This window comes from Diceros bicornis, chromosome 21, assembly GCF_020826845.1.
Source record: "Diceros bicornis minor isolate mBicDic1 chromosome 21, mDicBic1.mat.cur, whole genome shotgun sequence".
NCBI classification, from domain to species: domain Eukaryota; kingdom Metazoa; phylum Chordata; class Mammalia; order Perissodactyla; family Rhinocerotidae; genus Diceros; species Diceros bicornis.
In genome coordinates this window covers 21,814,181-21,833,086 of record NC_080760.1, presented here as the reverse complement: position 1 = coordinate 21,833,086, position 18,906 = coordinate 21,814,181, and the positions used below count along the sequence as shown (strand labels likewise).

The 18,906-nt window shown below is 36.7% G+C and overlaps 1 protein-coding gene across 6 annotated transcripts in view; it reads right to left on the bottom strand.

Moving 5' to 3' along the window:
- The window catches only part of RIMS2 (regulating synaptic membrane exocytosis 2), a 618,814-nt gene that overhangs the window by 407,082 nt on the left and 192,826 nt on the right, over window positions 1–18,906 (bottom strand). For all 6 annotated transcript variants that reach the window (XM_058564761.1, XM_058564763.1, XM_058564762.1 and 3 more), the window contains one exon: window positions 4,478–4,788. In XM_058564761.1, the coding sequence (XP_058420744.1) occupies window positions 4,478–4,788 (311 nt within the window). The remainder of the gene's footprint in view (window positions 1–4,477; window positions 4,789–18,906) is intronic.

Below are 18,906 nucleotides of genomic sequence, written 5' to 3'. Positions count from 1 at the left end.
AATTCTCTTCCACCCGAAGGTCTCTTAGTAAAACAAATATATTGTAACATCCCCTTTACTACCCTGAAAATGAAATCCAGAGGTAAAATGTCCTAACCATACACATAATTTTAAGATAGATATATATATTCATAACTATATAATAAAGGGGAAATAAATGAGCAATTTATAAAAAATAAAATATATATAAGTAAGCAAGTACTCAGGCACAACGACTCTAGATGTCATGTTAAAGTCGTCAGATGCTCACAGCTACATGAATATAGTCAAACTGCCACCAGGTAGCTGGCTTCCACCTTCTGTCCTCTACTCAATAAATGTGTCAGAATAGTATACTCAAATGTGGAATTATGTTGCCTCCAAGAATCACAAAGGTTCACTAAGTCTTATGCCTCCCAGTGGTAGTGCTACAGAGGACAACTGCCACTGAGTCATTAAAGGATGCTGGTTTTCCCTCCCTAATATATTTCTAGATGCCTTTGTGCCTTGCTACTGGTCTGCTCTAGCAGTATTGGCATCACTTGGACGTTTGCTGGAAATACAGATTCTCAGGTCCTACCTCAGACCCACTGAATTCAAATCTATATTCTAATAAGATCGCCAGGTTTCATGTATGTAAATTAAAGGCTGAAAAGCCACTGGGCACTCTTAGGGGACATAGTAAGGGAGAGGGTAAGCAAATTGCACACAATTTTAAAAATGGTTATTTCAAAACTCATTTTGAAATGAAAAACATATTTGAAAACCTCTAACAATGTTTTGCATCTAGGTTGATACCAAACATTTTCCATTTTTGTGAATAAATGAATTAAGTAAATACTCACTAACTCAAAGCTAAGGTCTGGGGCCAACTTGGTATTCATTCATTCAATAAATACTAAGACTCTATGTGTAAAGCACTATGCTAAGATCTGTGAAAGAAGTAAAAAATCATAAAACAGGTCAAAATTACTGCAGCCTGTAGTTAAAGATTAAATTAAAGCTCCTTAAAAGAAGGAAACGAATGGAGCTGGCCCAGTGGTGTAGTGGTTAAGTTCTGCACATTCCACCTCAGCAGCCTGGTTCACAGGTTCAGATCCTGGGTGTAGACCTACACCATTCAGTAAGCCATGCTTGGCCACACACATATAAAGTGCAGGAAGATTGGCACAGATGTTAGCTCAGGGCCAATCTTCCTCAAGCCAAAAAAAAAAAAAAAGGAAACGTAACATACTTTTCTATCTCTCAAACATAGTTCTAGGTCTATAGAGATTTAAATTTAATTGAACGAAAGCTTCTCTTCTTGAGGCCACTGGTTTCTGAATGGTATTTAAGAAACAAATTACTAATAATACTTTAAACTGGTGTTACATTCCTTATCAGTAGCTCCATTTCACTGTCCAACTCAAAGACTGCTAAAAGACTCTGGTAAGAAAGGAGAGACATGTGGAGAGAGAAAGGCAGAGAAGCAGGTGGGAGGGAGAGAGAGAGAAGACAGAGAGAGAGGGAGGGAGGGGAACAAGAAAACAGCCTTAACAGAAATAATTTAAATAGTAGCAAAAGAAAATGAGCAAAGAGAGAAGAAAATTTAATAGCACTAACAGGACTAACTACTCTCTAGGGCAGGAGTTGGTAAACTTTTTCTGTAAAGGGTCAGAGAGTAAATATTTTAGGCTATGAGGGCCATATGGTCTCTTGCAACTACTCAGCTCTGGTGTTGCAGCTGAAAGCAGCCATAGACAATAAGTAAATGAATATGTGTGGCTGCGTTCCAATAAAACTTTATATATAAAAAACAGGTGGCAAGCCAGATGGCCCCAGGGGCATAGTTTGCTGACCTCTTGCTCTAGGAGAAAGAATTCAAAGGGTTCATAGATACATGCCTAATACATTACTGTAGAATCTGCATTTAAAAATAATAAAACAAATGTTCTTTTTTGCTTATGATAAGGGGAATTGAATTATTTTTGAGGAGAAAATATTTTCCAAATAAAAGTTTATAGAAATTACAACCAATTTCATTTTCTAGGCATAACTAGCAAATCTGATATTAAATTCTGACGTCTTCCCTGACTAAAAGTAATTCTTATAAACAAAAAGAGCTATTGGTTTGACTTACACGAGGTTCAGAAAGAAAGGATATAATTACAGGATACTTTGAATCATTAAAGTATGCATTTACTAGTAATGACAGCCAAAGGCACCAGGCAAGAGAGAAAAGAAAAAAAAGGAACTACTTCATCTTGCTTCCCCACAATGGGTCAGATTCTGCTGTTTATTCAGGCTAGTACTTTGTCAATGAAAGAAGCATTAAGAGATAATACTGAAAGTGATATGTTTGTTCTTATTATCTTCTTCAAAGATGAGACACATGCTTCCAGCTTCCCTACAATGATGAATTAACTACTCATAAATTTGTTGGATTTATTTTTAACATCCACAACTTTCTGATGATATGCATTCCAAAACTTAATTATCTATTATGTGACTCAGTGTTTTAGTATTTCCTTTTTTGTGTGTTTGAGGAAGATTAGCTCTAAGCTAACATCCGTTGCCAATCCTCCTCTTTTTGCTGAGGAAGATTGGCCCTGGGCTAACATCCGTGCCCATCTTCCTCTACTTTATATGTGGGACACCGCCACAGCATGGCTTGACAAGCGATGCATAGGTCCGCACCCAGGATCCAAACCTGCACTCCCCGGACTGCCCAAGTGGAGCACGGGAACCTAACCACTATGCCACTGGGCCAGACCTTTAGTATTTCCTTTTATTCTTCCTAAACCTACCTTTCTAAGCTCCAAAGGAGACTATCTCATGCAGCTATCTAGTTTTTGAAGGTGTCTATGTTCCCATTATTCATTTTATTTAGTTATTCATTCATTCATTTCAAATCCTATCTCCATTGGTTATCCTCTATTTTTTTCATCCAAGCTCATATACCTTGACCATTCTAGTCATCATTTTACAGACTTTCTTGATTCCTAAAGTCCTTGTGTGGTAGACACTGCTACTGTCCCACCCACATTGCCTCATCATTCACCATTCCCTACACAGCAGTGTCTTCTTACTGTACTTGTAATTCTCTGCCTGAGTGCTTTCTCTGGCCTGGGAACATGCTTGGCCATTGAGTTGCAGAGTTAACATCCCCGCAGGAACAGCGCTAGACTAATTACAAAGAGAGTTATGGGTAAATACCCCAGCCTCCTTGCCCATCATGTAAGATAATTCTGAGGTCATTATAACCTGTCTCCCAGAAGTCCCAGTAAGATTGAGACACAACTGCCAAAAGAGGTAACTTGCTCTTGAATAAGCCTAGTATTCTGTTCTTTCTCTTAACTGGATCATTTCCCTCTCCCCTACAGATGGTGCCTAGGATTGCCTTCCAAATAAACTATTTGCACTCAAATCTCTGTGTGCTTAAGGTGGACCTCAATCTAAGATAGTCCTCTAACCTTAAAATTCTTGGGTTCCTGAGATTTTGCACCGAGATGTGTTCATAGCATTCCAGCCATGAAATCACCATTGTTTTACCCAAAGATAGGATACATTGTCTGTTTCATTTTTGCTAGTTTTCAAAAGAATTAGTAAAGCCATCATTTTATTATTCTCCCAAGACATAGCGACACAGCAGGGTGATGGCTTTACGCACCATCTAAAGTGACTCCCAGTTATCTTACCTGTTATAACTGAATGTTCAGAACCCATCATCCTGTAAGTACAATTTTGATTTGTTTTCCCACAAATGCATGATTTTATACTTGTTCACACAGAAATGTATCTGCCACTTCCAGACAACAGAAATAGTATAAACAAGAGTTTTTCTTCTTAATTTTCAGTTCAAACAGAGGAATATAATACAGAAAAATAATCTTCCCATGAAAATTTTCCTTCTCCCCCTTCCAAAGGTAGGAAATATAAGAACCATAAACACTATTTTTAAAAGTCTAACACTTTGAACATGGAGAAGCCCATAGAATTGAGTCAAAATAGTAATAACAGAGTTAGCCCACGGATACATCAAACTCATGAAACCCTTTCATCTGTAATTACCTGCTTGGAAAACCATCTCACCCTTTAGCCCGAAGCAGAAACTTTGGAGACATTGTTAATCTTCCCCATTTTCTTAACTCCCACTTCCAGTTAGTTCCATCAATCCAGCCTCTCTAAAGTGTCTTAAAAACCATCTATTCTTCAGTCCATTGCTCTTAGCCCACTTTGACTTTCCTATGACAATAACCTCCTATCTAAGTTCCTTGTTCTATTTCACTTCTTTATTCTGGAAAATCTGATAATGTGACACTGTCTCATCAAACCTAAGATTGTTCAAACCTATAATAGCTCAAGTCCTGAACATCACTTTCAGCATTTATATAAAACACATGGACATCTGCATTACATTTGGACAACTTGTTGCCTAAGCATTTCATGTATTTTTATTTCTGTTTGGAATGAAGATTAAAAATAATATGTTTACCTAAAGATTGAGCAAAATGTTTACCTGTCTGAAGCTACGTCACTGGCAATTTGGTGCTTCACTCCTGACCCATTCTTAATAGAATCCTGTCTTGTGAGCCCATGAGATCGACTTTTCTCCACTGCAGGTACAGATAAGTCACCTGAGGGTCCTTGAAAATGGGCCTGCTCATGTAGTTTTGCTTTCTTCTCCTGAGGCGCCTCTTCATTCCGCAGTCCTCGGAGAACCTTTTGATCAGGTTGCTGTGGTGTATTAGATCCACTATTATAAAACCATGCTCCTGATTTAGTGAGGATTTCTTGTTGTTTTCGGCACAAATTACATACCCACATAACCTGCACATGAATACATAGGGAAAAGAAATTAGTGTTTCCAAAAATTAAAAAGAAAAAGAGAGACAAAGATTCAAGCTAACAAAAAGATTATATGGTTATCCTTTACAAATGAAATACAGATTAACTGCTACCATTAATTAAATCATACATCCTTTCTTTTAATTTTATCCAATAATTATAATGAAATAGACAGTGTTTACTGGCAGTAGAAATACCAAACTAGACTGCCAAATTACTAGTTGTTTATTTGTATTCTTTAATTATTTTTTATTTAAATTAGGGACATAGTGTAGTATACAGAAACTGGATTTTGAAGCTAGAGAGACGTGGGTTTAAATACGAACTCCAAGATTAGAAACTTTGCAACTTTCAACAAAATACTGAACCTTCATATCTATAAAACTTAGTTTCTTTAATGATAAAATAGAGAAATAGAGATGATAATACTTACTTTCCTGTATTGTTTTGAAGACGGAAGATTACAAATAATCTATATAAAATTTCTAGCACAATGCCTTGTATATGTTAGACTTCCAGTAGATTATTTACTAATATTAGATTAATCTATCACCCATTATACTATAGGCTTTTTGAGGGAGTTTTTATTTCTTTTAAGCAGCTCCTAATGGCTAAAATAAAGCTAGGGACATTGTTGAATCTCAGTAAAAACCTATTAATTGCTCATAATTTGTAGGAGGACACGGGTTTTTTTAATTGTGGTAAAGAAACATAAAATTTCCCATTTTAACCATTTTTAAGTGCATAGTTCAGTAGTGTTAAGCATAGTCACATTGTTGTGAAACATATCTCCAAAACTTGTTCATCTTGCAAACTCAAAATCTATGCCCATTAAACAGCAAACCCCCTTTCCTCCCTCCCTCAAGCCCCTGGTAACCACCATTCTATACTCGATTTTTTAATAGATACATTTTTCAGACTCCAGGAATCTAAGAATATTATAACTAATATCTTTGTGGCCAGAAAACCTTCACCCTTTTCTGAAAAATCTTTTTAAATTAATCAGAAAAAAATAAAATCATATATTCATGAAACAAAAGGTGAGTTTATATTTCAAGTGAGTGTTTTCTGATGTTTTGTTTATGTCAAATACTGAATCTTACACAGCTCTCCAGATTGCTAAACATTTTCTCATAGTTTAAACAAATTATAAAAATATAGATAACTGCAGTAAAAGATTCAACATGGTGTTTTCAACTGATACAAGGATGTTTTTGTAAAATGCCATTTACATTTTTTGCTTAACTGCCCATTATTCCAGTTTATATTGTTTGTATAGTCCACATCACACAACATTGTACTTGACATTTTTTATCAGTTTGTTCTCTTTGAATTGCATACACATTTCTTTTTTCCCCAACTAAATTCAAAGCTTCTTGGGGGTAAAGTCTATATCTTTTATTTGCGTAATAAGTCCTTATAACTCATAGAACGGTAAGACCTTCTAAATACTTACTGACTTGAATTAACTTGAACTCCTCCTTTGGGGGGAAATATGATAATAAGATATTTGATATTATTGCACTGAGATTTACCTTTCATTGACTTCCAATAATTACTCATCAATAATGTCAATATAAGTGATTATTTTATTTTTATAAGTAAAAAAGAAAGTATTTCTGATATGAAAATACAAAAATCTCACTCAAATTTTTAAAAAATAGCTCATAGTTCAAATTTTTTTTTGTTTGAATATACATGAAATATAAATATATCTAACCCATCAGTAGTCTCAAAAATCGAATTTCAACCAAAATCTTCAGGCTTTTGATGCCATCTTGTGACAAATGTAGGTATTGCAGGTCTCTTTTAAAAGACAGATACACAAAATAATGTTAAAAAAATTGTTTGAATTTAAACTTTTCTGTTTTATTTTAAACAAATTACTATTCATGGTACAGTGACAATATATGACATATGATTCTGTGGTGTAAATTTATCTGGAATAAGTCAAACTCAAGAGCATTGAAGAATAACATCCTTTTGTGCCTGGTAATTGACAATGAAACAGAAATGAGAATTTATGACAGATAATTATCCAATCACAATCATCTGCATAAACAACCTATTGTTGCTTTATTAATTGTCACAAGGTAAGCAGGTTATTTAACCTCTTCTACAGCAGAGATTCCCAAAGACTATCCCTGAGACAGCAGTAACAGTATCACCTAGAATCTCGTGAGAAGTGCAAATTCACAGGCCCCACTCCAGAGCTACTGAATCAGAATTTCTGGGATGGGACCCAGATATCTCTGATTTTTTTTTTTTTTGCCAAATCCTACAAGTGATTCTGATGCTTGATAAAGTTAGAGAAATACTGGTTAGAGCAGAAATTCTCAATTCAATATGTTGAATGGGTTACATGTATGCTCCTCAGAGTGACTCCATAGGCCATGAGCCTTGCCAATTTACCCCAGTGTGAACTATTCACCATACGAAGAGTAATAGTATCACTTCTCCATTGCCCACAGTGAGAAAAAGAGCTGGAAGCACTATGGGCTTCATTTTCCTCATCTGTTAACACCCAGTGGATATTAATATAAAATAAATGAGTATAAGGCATGAAGGATGATGTCTGATTCTTATTAAAGATTCAGTATTTTGCCCTTCCTGCATTCTCTGGGCTATCCACATTGGTTGCTATTTTTCTGACTATATCCTATGTTTCCTCGTACACTGCTAGCTCCTAGTATCCTCAAATCGTAACATCCAATTCACTTTCCTTTTCTTCTTTGACTATCTCCTCCTACTCTTAGATTAATCGTTTAGTAATCGTTAAAGCTCAGGAAGCCTAAATCCACTCACTTCAAGTAGTACCGGGGACTGATACTTGCACTTGAAGCCCTTTATACACATAGCAACTTAATTTATAAATTGATGATACTGAACTACGTCTCACAAACGCATACACACATACATGCTGTGAGATGACTTTCCACTAATTGGCTATGAAATGATTAATGTCTATTAGAGGTAAATTCTGTGACCATGGAACAAAATTTAACTCATTTGGGAATAAAACCACAGGACTTTTATTAATGGAACCCTTTAACCCATTAAGTTAACCAGCAAATGTATCTTATGATGAATGCTGTTAAAGATATCTTAGTAATATATATGCCTGTAAATCACCATGGTTAGAGCCTATTAGTTTTGCTGGTCCTCATAATTATCAAAAACATCTAGGATCTGAGAATACGAAGACATACAAGATTCAAAATTATAAGGTATTATTACCTTCAGTTCTAAATATGCCAAATTTTTCAAAGTAATATAGCAATACTAAGAAATGGAATATTCTCTAATGACCCAAATTTGTCACTTATCACCATATGTTCCGTTCCACAAACATCCTTGGTAGAGTTGAAAGGGAGGAAAAAACTAAGGAAAATGGAATATCTCTTTAAAACCATAAAAATGGTAAATGCAATAGCTAAACTGAATAGTCAAAGAAAGCAAAAAACAAAATTGTGTTAAGTGTGTACAATAAATTACAGAAAGGTAAACCTCTGCAAAACTCTGGCTTTTCATCTAAATAGGGATAATAAATAAAAGAGTAATTCAGAGAAGGGAAGGATTATAGGTTAGAGACTGGTGTTGATGAGACCATAGGCCAAGCTCATAAGATCTAGCTAACTCTGCACAGATAAAAGAATTTATTAGACTCCACCTCTGATCATTGCCAGCCTGCTTATAAATGTGTGCATTAGTCAGAGAAGAGCGTAAATTGATGAGTTTAACCTATCACATGACTAAAAAACCATAAAAGATCCTGGCTAGCTATTAAACTTACTTCTTTTTTCTCTTAGAACACTATATTTCCTAATCTCCCTTGTAGGTAGAGATGGCCATGGCCATATGACTATACTCTGGCCACTGGATTATAAGTGGAATGATGTGTGCCATTTCCCTGACCATTAAAAAACTCTCATATGCTACCAGCATGCTCTTCATTCAAGACCCTAGGGGATAAAAAAGCCACACACACAAAAAAGAAGCCTGGGAACCTAAATGAGCACTTGGAAGAGAGCCCTCTGCTGACCAGCCACATCAGTCTGGATTTCACATAGGTGACAAATAAACTTCTATTCTGTTGAGCTACAGAAACTTTCTGAGTTTCTCTTTCATAGTTGATAGCATTACCTTTACTAATCCAAAATCTTTTTAAAGTACATGTTGTAGTGAATGTGTATCACCAGCACAATCTTTGTACGTGAAGAACAATGCATTGCTAAAACTCGCATATAAAAGTGCTTCAGTGTTGCTCTGGAGCCAGCTTTCACTGGTTCATAAGAACTGGTTCACAAGAACCAGTTGTGCACATTTCTTCCCAGCTCCACATTCAATGAAGTAATATGAGTAAGCCTGAAACGAGCCCTGGTGCATGTATTTAGACAACAGAAATTGGAAAATGCCACAAATCAGGACTTTTTTCTATAGAGAACCAGTTGTTAGCATTTACCAGCACACCACTGAATATAACGTATCTACTATATTCTCCTAAAAGATTAATATTACATTCAGTATTAGTAGATAAACTTGGATGAAGCTGTAATTTACCATAAAAACTAATTCAGACCATAAAATTCCAATTTGTTTACAGATGGACAAATAACTATTAACACTAATTCATTAGTTATTTATTCATTCATGCAATATTCACTAAATGCCTAGTATATGCCAAACACTGTGCCAAGAGCTGGTGAATACAGCTCAGCAGACATAGATTTTGCTGTGGAGTTTAAAGTGTTGTGGGGGAGACAATAAGCAAAAAAATAATTGCACAAATATTGTTTATATTACAATTATGATAAATGCTACAAAAGGAGTGCATTCACACCACAGATCTCTTGATGCCTTCCTCTCCCCAGGCCCAGGCTATGTTTGGGAAAAAACAAGGATGCAGAGATCTACAAGAGTCCTGGAAACCCAGAGAGGCTCAATCACAGTATTACCCTAAAGTGTTCCCATCATCAGACCCAAGTTGTCTCTATCTCTCAAAAGGCAGAATTCAGTGGTATTTTGGGCTACTAACCCACAAGCCCCTCCCTCAGCACTGTTGGAAAGTTGAAACTTGGAAAGTTGAAGTACTGGCTCATGTCCTAGAGGGTTAAGGTTTTCAAATATGTTCCTTAAGCAATTAAAAGATCACTGTAATCTCTACAAAATAGGCTTCTGGATTACAAAACAAAAATCAGAAATTTTGCTTCATCTGATACCCCAAGACCAACAGCAAGGCTTTCCCAGATTTCCCATGAAGTGCAAACACGGCTCCTCTAGCCAGAGCCACATTTGTAGGCTGAAGCAGGAATGTTTGAGAGTGTCTTCCATAAGTCTCTCAGGAGACAGCAGCAGTACAGAAAAAGCTTTAACCTGGAACATCTCCAAGTCTTAGTTGTTACAAACTCTTCTCTGTTGGCTATTGTGGCTTTGAAAAATTACTTGCAAAGAAATGTAGTTTGTTTATTTCTCTGTTTTTGATCTAATTTTCCTCAACAGCATACTAGCCAAATTTTTTTAAGGCCACCCACTAAATTTTAGTCTGCTAAATAGCTCCTTTGGATAAATTCTCTATTTCTGATATTTCTACCCCTTTCCCTGCTGTTTTCCAAGAAAGGGTCTAGGTGTTCTGTGCGACTTCTGCTGCTGAAATCTGCAGCTCATCTAATTCACAGTCTGGTTTTTCTCAATTTATGCAGGATCGTGCTCCACTATTGACCTGATCTCACTTCAGCTCCCAAGGCACTGCTGACTCCTCTTAGTCCCTGAATAATCCTCTGTTCAGGTGCAGCCCAAGCTATCTGTTCTGCAGCCTTTTCTATAAACTCACCTCATCCCTCATCCCTCTCTATGGGGGGAGTGTCATGACAGGGACACGCAGCTACTTTTGTGCCCTCTATGCTACCATGGAACTAAGGATAGTTTTAGAAAACTAATGCTGGCCCTTTCTTAGCCTAACCATGATGCACTGCCGAGTTCACTCTGACGTACCTATGCCCAAGGTGGGTGCTAAGGTATCCTGAAAGGTAATCTCTTCCAAGAACCTCAAATATTAAGAAAGGTAAAAGCCACCCTTCAGGGGCTAGCCCAGTGGCATAGTGGTTAAGATTGCATGCTCCGCTTCGGCAGCCCAGTGTTCATGGGTTCTGATCCTGGGCGCGGCCCTACGCACTGCTCGACAAGCCGTGCTGCGGCAGGTGTCCCACATATAAAAATAGAGGAAGATGGGCACAGATGTTAGCTCAGGGCCAATCTTCCTCAGCAAAAAGAGGAAGATTGGCAATGGATGCTAGCTCAGGGCTAGTCTTCCTCACCAAAAAAAAAAAAAAAAAAGCTGCCCTTCAATTTAACCAATACGCATCCTCCTCCTGGGTCGAATCCTGGAAAAAAGAGGTTAGAACATACCTCTGATCATTTACTGGCCTTACCTCTGTCATCTGTCTTCTTTCTCCTTCCCCAAAATTAAAAGGATAGAAGAAGTAGGCTTTTCCTTGACTTCCCTTTTCCATATACCTAACACTTTCCCCAAGTACCTTCAGGGTTGAAGTAACAAGCTTAAGGTTTCCCATTTCATCCTTTCATAGCTTCCTTTAAGCCATCTATAGCCTTAATGCCAAAAAGGAAAAAAGAAGCTGGCTTACTGATAATAATTTTAAACTGAGAGGCACTTCAAATATAATACACCTCTTCACTGTGATTTGAACATTGTCAGCTATGTTCAGAGATTAATATTTGCCTAAACACAAAGTATGGAACAGATCTACACCCAGACAGAGAAGTCCTGGGAGCTTCAGATTTCTTGTAAAATGGCTGATTCCTCTGCTCTGGGCAAGAGTTGTGGGATGGGAGGCCGGAGAGGACAGAAACAGAATCTAGTCCAGCCAAGGTGGGTCTTTAGGGAAGATGACAATACTAGTCAGAGTTGATGTTAGTTAAAGAAACAATTCTAAAAGTGCCAAGTTTTGAATATATCAAAATAAACTGAAATCAGTAATCTAAAGAAATAGCACAAAACATCAAAGGTAGGAGGGCCTGAGGTAAATATCAGAAATTAGAGAACAGAGTCAATTTGGAAAGTCAAAAGGAACAATCTGTGTGACTGCTGAAAAAAAAACCAATACTGCCTATGGTTGAACTTCAACATGCTATTTATAGCATGTTAGTAGTAAGCTAGCTCCTTTGAAAAGAAACAGGGCAGTATCATAAATATTGAGGAATTCATTCACTTTGTGAGTATGCTCCAAAAAGAGAGTTATCAAGTGAAACTAAAACTGGTTTCAACTAATTAAATTAGAGAACTGAGGTAGTTAGATCATTGAATATTAATTCCTATGACCTTACAACAAATAACCAATTAGAATACTGAGACTATCAGATAATTGAGTAGCAATTTCAACCGCTTTATAATACTCATAATATGATGGGTCCATCTCCCATGTTTTGGCAATTTGAGATGCCAAATATTAAGTGAAAAAGATGAAATGGTAATGAAAATGAAAGACAATTAAGTTGAAAATACAATCATTTATTGTATTGCCATACAGTAAACATTACTAAAAATTTTAGATATCTACTCTACTTTTTATCAAACAAAACACACAATTGCAAAAAAAAAAAAAAGAATGAAATTTGACACTCAAAGCCTCAGAGAAATTACAGAGAATTAAAAATTACAGTGAGCTCTACCACTCTGCCTAAACTTAAACCTTTACCCCACTTTCTATTTTCCCTAAACTCTATATTTTATCTCTACATTTTAAAGTAATTTGTTTTATGCCATGATATAAATCTTACCTTTCAACATTTTTCTGCTAAAATAGACATGGCTTTTATAGAAAGATTTTTGCTTCTGCACCCCAAATTTTAGTTTATAAATAAAAATACAAATTAATTAAATTAAAATAAAAACAAAACAGAAAAGAAATGAAGGGAGATGAGCAGAGTGGAAGCCTCAGGCCCACTGTGCACCCAGCCAAAAAGCAGGCACCAGTGGCTGAGAGAACAGCTCTTTTGGAATAACAAAACTAAAAGTACTCCATGTAAAATGAGAATCTGGAGTCAGGTTCACTTCTTGATGCCCAGGGCCTTCTTTATTAATAAAAAGAGCTTAGAAAATGCTGTAGAGAGCTGCCCAAGCTAAGACTCCATGGAGCTAAGGGCTTAGGCAAGTGGGACACAGTCTTATAATAAGACACTAAACAAAGCCAACCACAGTATTGGTGGTTGCATACATGAATTTGCAAGATCACTAATTTAAAATATCACTAATATATTAATTTACAATATCACTAAATATCAAGATGGAGGCAGGCTTACTACTGAAGGGCTGGTTCTGCACTGGAGAGCCCAGACACTGCATGAAGGCCATCACAAAATTGTTAATAAGGAGGGGATAAGCTCAGGGGAAAGAAGGAAGGGAGAGAGAGAGAAGAGAAGAAACTACAGTGAAAACTTTTAGGGGCCGGCCCCCTGGCTTAGCGGTTAAGAAAAGACAACTCTTGAAACAGTATCCAGCAAGATTAAGGAAAGTGAACATTTCTGCAGTGATTAAGTTTTCCCACTAGTCTGTGCTATAGCACTTTGTTCAATCTGGACCCACTGGATTCTTGGCATATTAGTACTGCACTGTTAACCTACTTTTTCCCTAAAAATAAATTAAGTTTCAGTTAAAATATAGTAATTTTAATAAAATAAAAAAATGAGTTGAAAGTATCATTATTCTAAATTTTACACCACATGACAAAATGTGATGATATTAATTAGAATAACTATTTTCCACGACATATTGACAAAGATTCAATAGAGTAAATTCAAACATACTATCAACTGACAGTTTTCTTTTCCATAATTTAAAAGAACTTAAAAGTTATGATGTATAAATTATAGAACTACAAAATCATTTCAATAAATTTAAAGTAAAACTATGGTTTAAAAATGGGGGAAAGCAAGTTTAATTTTTCTTAAAATAGAACAGATAATCACCTAGAAGGTTTCATTTAAAATGGAGAACAGAACAAGACAATTTCTGAAGAGGACATCTTATAAAAGGAAGGGGTCCAGAACATAATTATTTCAAGGTTAACAGATGGTAAAGAATACAATGCTTTACCCAAATTGAAGAGAATTGAAGGTGTAAGACTAGAGGCAACACTAACAAAATACTAACAAAATATAGCAATATGAAAATCACTAGAACACTCGGGGAGGAGAAATTCTTAAGGAAGGGGTATTAATTCAGAGAAATAAGTTCAAAGTATAAAGTTTCATTTACCTGTTTCTCAGATTCTCACTAGTAATTCTTTAAAACTTTAAGGTTAATGGACAAAATTATTTAGGATCCTCGCAAGTAAATTTCCAGAAGCCATGCACTACTATATGGACTTCCTTTTGCAAATTGTCCTTCTTACTCCTATAACTGCTAAAAGGCAATAACATCACTAATCACATACAGTCGTTTGACCTACTTCAAAGCAGAGTTCAATGTAAGGCAAGTCCAACGTGACCCTCCCAAGGGAGATTTACTATTCTAAGAAGATAAACAGTATCACAACACTATCACAGTACAAAATTAAAAGCACAGACTTATATTTAGCTTCAGTGCATTTGTATTTTGATTCATCTCAAACTTAACAAGACCAAAACTGATTTCCAGACCTTCACCCCCAAATTTCTCCATCCACAATCTTATAGCAGTTAATGACAACTCTCCATCCCCACACTTTGCCTTGGGCCAAAAATCTTGGAATAATGTTTTTCTCTCATATCCCACATACATTTCACCAGAAAATCTTTTTGGTTCTACTTTTAAAACATATCTACAGAGATGACATCTCACCGCCTCCACCACAACCACCTTCATCTAAGTCACCACTATCACCTGCCCAAATCATCGGAATAACTTCATAACTGGTCTCCCAAGTTCCTTTCTTTTCTCACACTCCTCATGAATCTATCTCAACAAAACAGTCAAAGTAAACCCTTTAAATGTTTTACAATGTAAGTTACACCACATCACTTTTTTAGTCAGAATTATTTTAATACTCCCCATTTTGCTGAGAATAAATGCCAAAGTCCTTACAACGATTCCAAAGGTCTTCTGCAATCTCCTTCTCTAATCTTGTGTCTCACTATTCTCTCCCCCTTGCTCCGCTCCAGCCACACTGACTTCCTTGCTCTTCCTCCAACATATCAAGCATGCCCCTACCACAGGACCTTTGTATTTGCTATTACTGCTTTTCCCCTAAATATCTGCAACGCTAACTCCCTCATCTCTTTCAAGTCACTGCTCAATTGTCACTTTTCAAGGCCATCCAAATTAAAATTCCAACACCACCCAAAATTAAGTATCTAGATTTAATTGTCTCCAGGGTGCTTACACATTCTAATACTTATTCATCTCATTTGTTGTGTGCAACTCCTAATTAGAATACATTCTCCAGGAAGGTAAGATACATTTGTCTATTTTAGTTCACTGCTATATCCCAAGTGCCGAGAAAACACCAAGATGTGTTCAATGAATGAGTGAATTAATATATTAACAATAAGTATAGAACTGTTATACATCACTTTCTTTAAAACTTGTTTGCTTAGTATCTTTTTTATTATCATGTCTCCTCCGGCAAGGGAAACAAAAGAAAAAATAAACAAACGGGACTACATCCAACTAAAAAGTTTCTGCATGACAAAGGAAACCATCAACAAAATGAAAGACAACCTGCCAACTGGGAGGAAATATTTGGAAATAATACATCCAATAAGGGGTTAATTTCCAAAATATATAAAAAACTCATACAACTCAACAACAAAAAAACGAACAACCCGATCAAAAAAATGGGCAGGGGATATGAACAGACATTTTTCCTAAGAAGATATACAGACGGCCAATAGACACATGAAAAGATGTTCAACATCACTAATTATTAGCAAAATGCAAATCAAAACTACAATAAGATATCACCTCACACCCATGAGAATGTCTATTATTAGAAAGACAAGAAATAAGTGTTGGAGAGGATGTGGAGAAAAGGGAAACCTCGTACACTGTTGGTGGGAATGCAAACTGGTACAGCCACTATCGAAAACAGTACAGAGATTTCTCAAAAAATTAAAAATACAAATACCATATGATCCAGCTATTCCACTTCTACGTATTTATCCAAAGAACATGAAAACACTAATTCAAAAGACATATGCACCCCTACGTTCACTGCAGCATTATTCACAATAGCCAAGACATGGAAGTAACCCAAGTGCCCATCAACAGATGAATGGATAAAGAAGATGTGGTGTATATACACAACGGTATACTACTCAGCCATAAAAAAGACAAAACCGTGCCATTTGCAACAACATGGATGGACTTTGAGGGAATTATGCTAAGCGAAATAAGTCAGAGAAAGACAAATATCATATGATTTCACTCATATGTGGAAGATAAACAAACAAACACATAGAGAAGGAGAACAGATTGGTGGTTACCAGAAGGTAAGGGGGCAAGGTGAGGGTTGAAAGGGGTAAAGGGGCACATACATATGATGACAGATGGAAACTAGACTTTTGGTGATGAACAAGATGCAGTCTATACAGAAGATGAAATGTAATAATGTACACCTGAAATTTATACAATGTATAAACCACTGTGACCTCAATAAAATAATTAATTAAAAATAATCTGTTTGCTTAGTAAATTTCTACAATTCAAATATCACGCACTTTCATGAAATTGTCTTTAAGAAAAAATAAAACAACACTTTAGAACTTTCCAAATTCAAGTACTATTATGAAATATATTTTTTCTGATAAAAATATTTGTTTAGTAAAATTCAAAATGTACAAAGTATTTTAAGATTATTTTTATGTGGACTAAGATTGCTTAAATATTTAAACAAAAGTAAAATATGTATAGCTTACCTCACAGGTTTCTAAACTTGCTCAATCAAGGTCCTACTTCTGATGTAACCCAAACGATTTTAGAATGTTACTAAGTTTTTTATTTGGGGAGGGGGAGATCAGATTTATTTATTCATTTGTTTGTTTGTTTTGGAGGTGATAGATATCTTTATCACCTTGATTGGTGATGGTTTCACGGGTGTATGCATATTATAAAAGCCATCAAATTGTACACAATAAATATATGCAGTTTGTTGTATAACAATCACACCTCAAAAAGCTGTTAAAAAATTCAAAACAGGGCTGGCCCCGTGGCTTAGCGGTTAAGTGCGCACGCTCTGCTACCGGCGGCCTGGGTTTGGATCCCGGGCGTGCACCAACGCACCGCTTCTCCAGCCATGCTGAGGCCGAGTCCCACATACAGCAACTAGAAGGATGTGCAACTAAGACATACAACTATCTACTGGGGCTTTGGGGGGTAAAAAAAGGAGGAGGATTGGCAATAGATGTTAGCTCAGAGCCGGTCTTCCTCAGCAAAAAGAGGAGCATTAGCATGGATGTTAGCCCAGGGCTGATCTTCCTCACAAACAAACAAAAAATTCAAAACAAAACTGTGGAAATTGCCCATATGATGAATCTGATAAGTTGAGAATGGCAAAATGATGTACAAGACCAGCGCTGCTCAAAATGTAATGTGCATTCCAATCACGAGGAGATCTTGTTAAAATGCAGATTCTGGGGGCCGGCTAGGTGGTGCAAGTGGTTAAGTGCACGCGTTCTGCTGCAGCAGCCCGGGGTTCGCTGGTTCGGATCCCAGGCACGCACCAACACACCGCTTGGCAGGTCATGCTGTCGCGGCGTCCCATATCAAGTGGAGGAAGATGGGCATGGATGTTAGCCCTTGGCCAGTCTTCCTCAGCAAAAAAAGGGGAGGATTGGCAGATGTTAGCACAGGGCTGATCTTCCTCACAAAAAAAAACAAAAAAAAAGGCAGATTCTGATCCCTAGGTCTGGGGGAAGAGGAGTGAGGATTCTGAATTTTTAAAAATCTCCCAGGTGATGCTGTTTCTGCTGATCTGCAGACCATACTTTGCAAAGCAGGGCTCTAGATTAGACTGGAATGCAAGTAAAACTCTAGGCTGTAGCCCAAACCCTCGCACTATTACTAATAACACTACCACAACCACTACTGCCACCATTGCTACTGCTACTGCTACTAAAAACAACAACAATAAATAGCATTTTTTGAGTTCTCACTATGCTCCAGGCACTCTTCTAATTTTCATATATTTATCATCTCATTTAATCCACAGTGATTCTTCTCAGTATACGGATGAAGAAACTGAAGATTTAAAAGGTTAAGTCACATAGACAAGGTCTTCCAGCTGGTAAGTAATGCAGCCAGAATTCAAACTCCAGTCTCTTAGGGACACTAGATTTTTCACATGAAGTCCATCTTAAGACTCATGATTTTGGTAGCCAATGTCAAATCTCCTTGGCTCACATCTGATTTCAGCCATAGCTGTGGTGGACAGCGGTGGCAGCAACTGAACTCAAAAGAACTTCACACCCACTGGGATGGATATAATTCTTTTTTCAATGGAAAGTAACAAGTGTTGGGAGGACATGGAGATATTGTTACCCTTGTACTTTGATGGTAGGCATATAAAATGGTGCAGTCACTGTGGAAAACAGTTTGGCAGTTCTTCAAAAACTTAAACATAGAATTACCATATGACCCAGCAATTCCACTACTAGGTAATACCCAAGATAATTGAAAACATGTGTTCACATAACAACTTGTAAGTGTATGTTCCTAAAAGCATTATTCATAATACCCAAAAAGTATAAACAACCCAAATGTCCTTCAATTGGTGAACAAATAAACAACATGTGGTATATCCATACAATGGAATATCATTCAACCATATAAAGGAATGAAATACTAATTCTTGCTATAGCATAGATGAACCTTAAAAGCATTATGCTAGGGGCCAGCCTGGTGGTTCAGTGGTTAAGTTCACATGCTCCACTTTGCCGGCCCCGGGTTTGTAGGTTCAGATCCTGGGCACGGGCCTACACATCACTCATCAAGCCATGCTGTGACAGTGTCCCACATACAAAATAGAGGAAGATTGGCACAGATGTTAGCTCGGTGACAATCTTCCTCAAGCAAAAAGAGGAAGATTGGCAATAGATGTTAACTCAGGG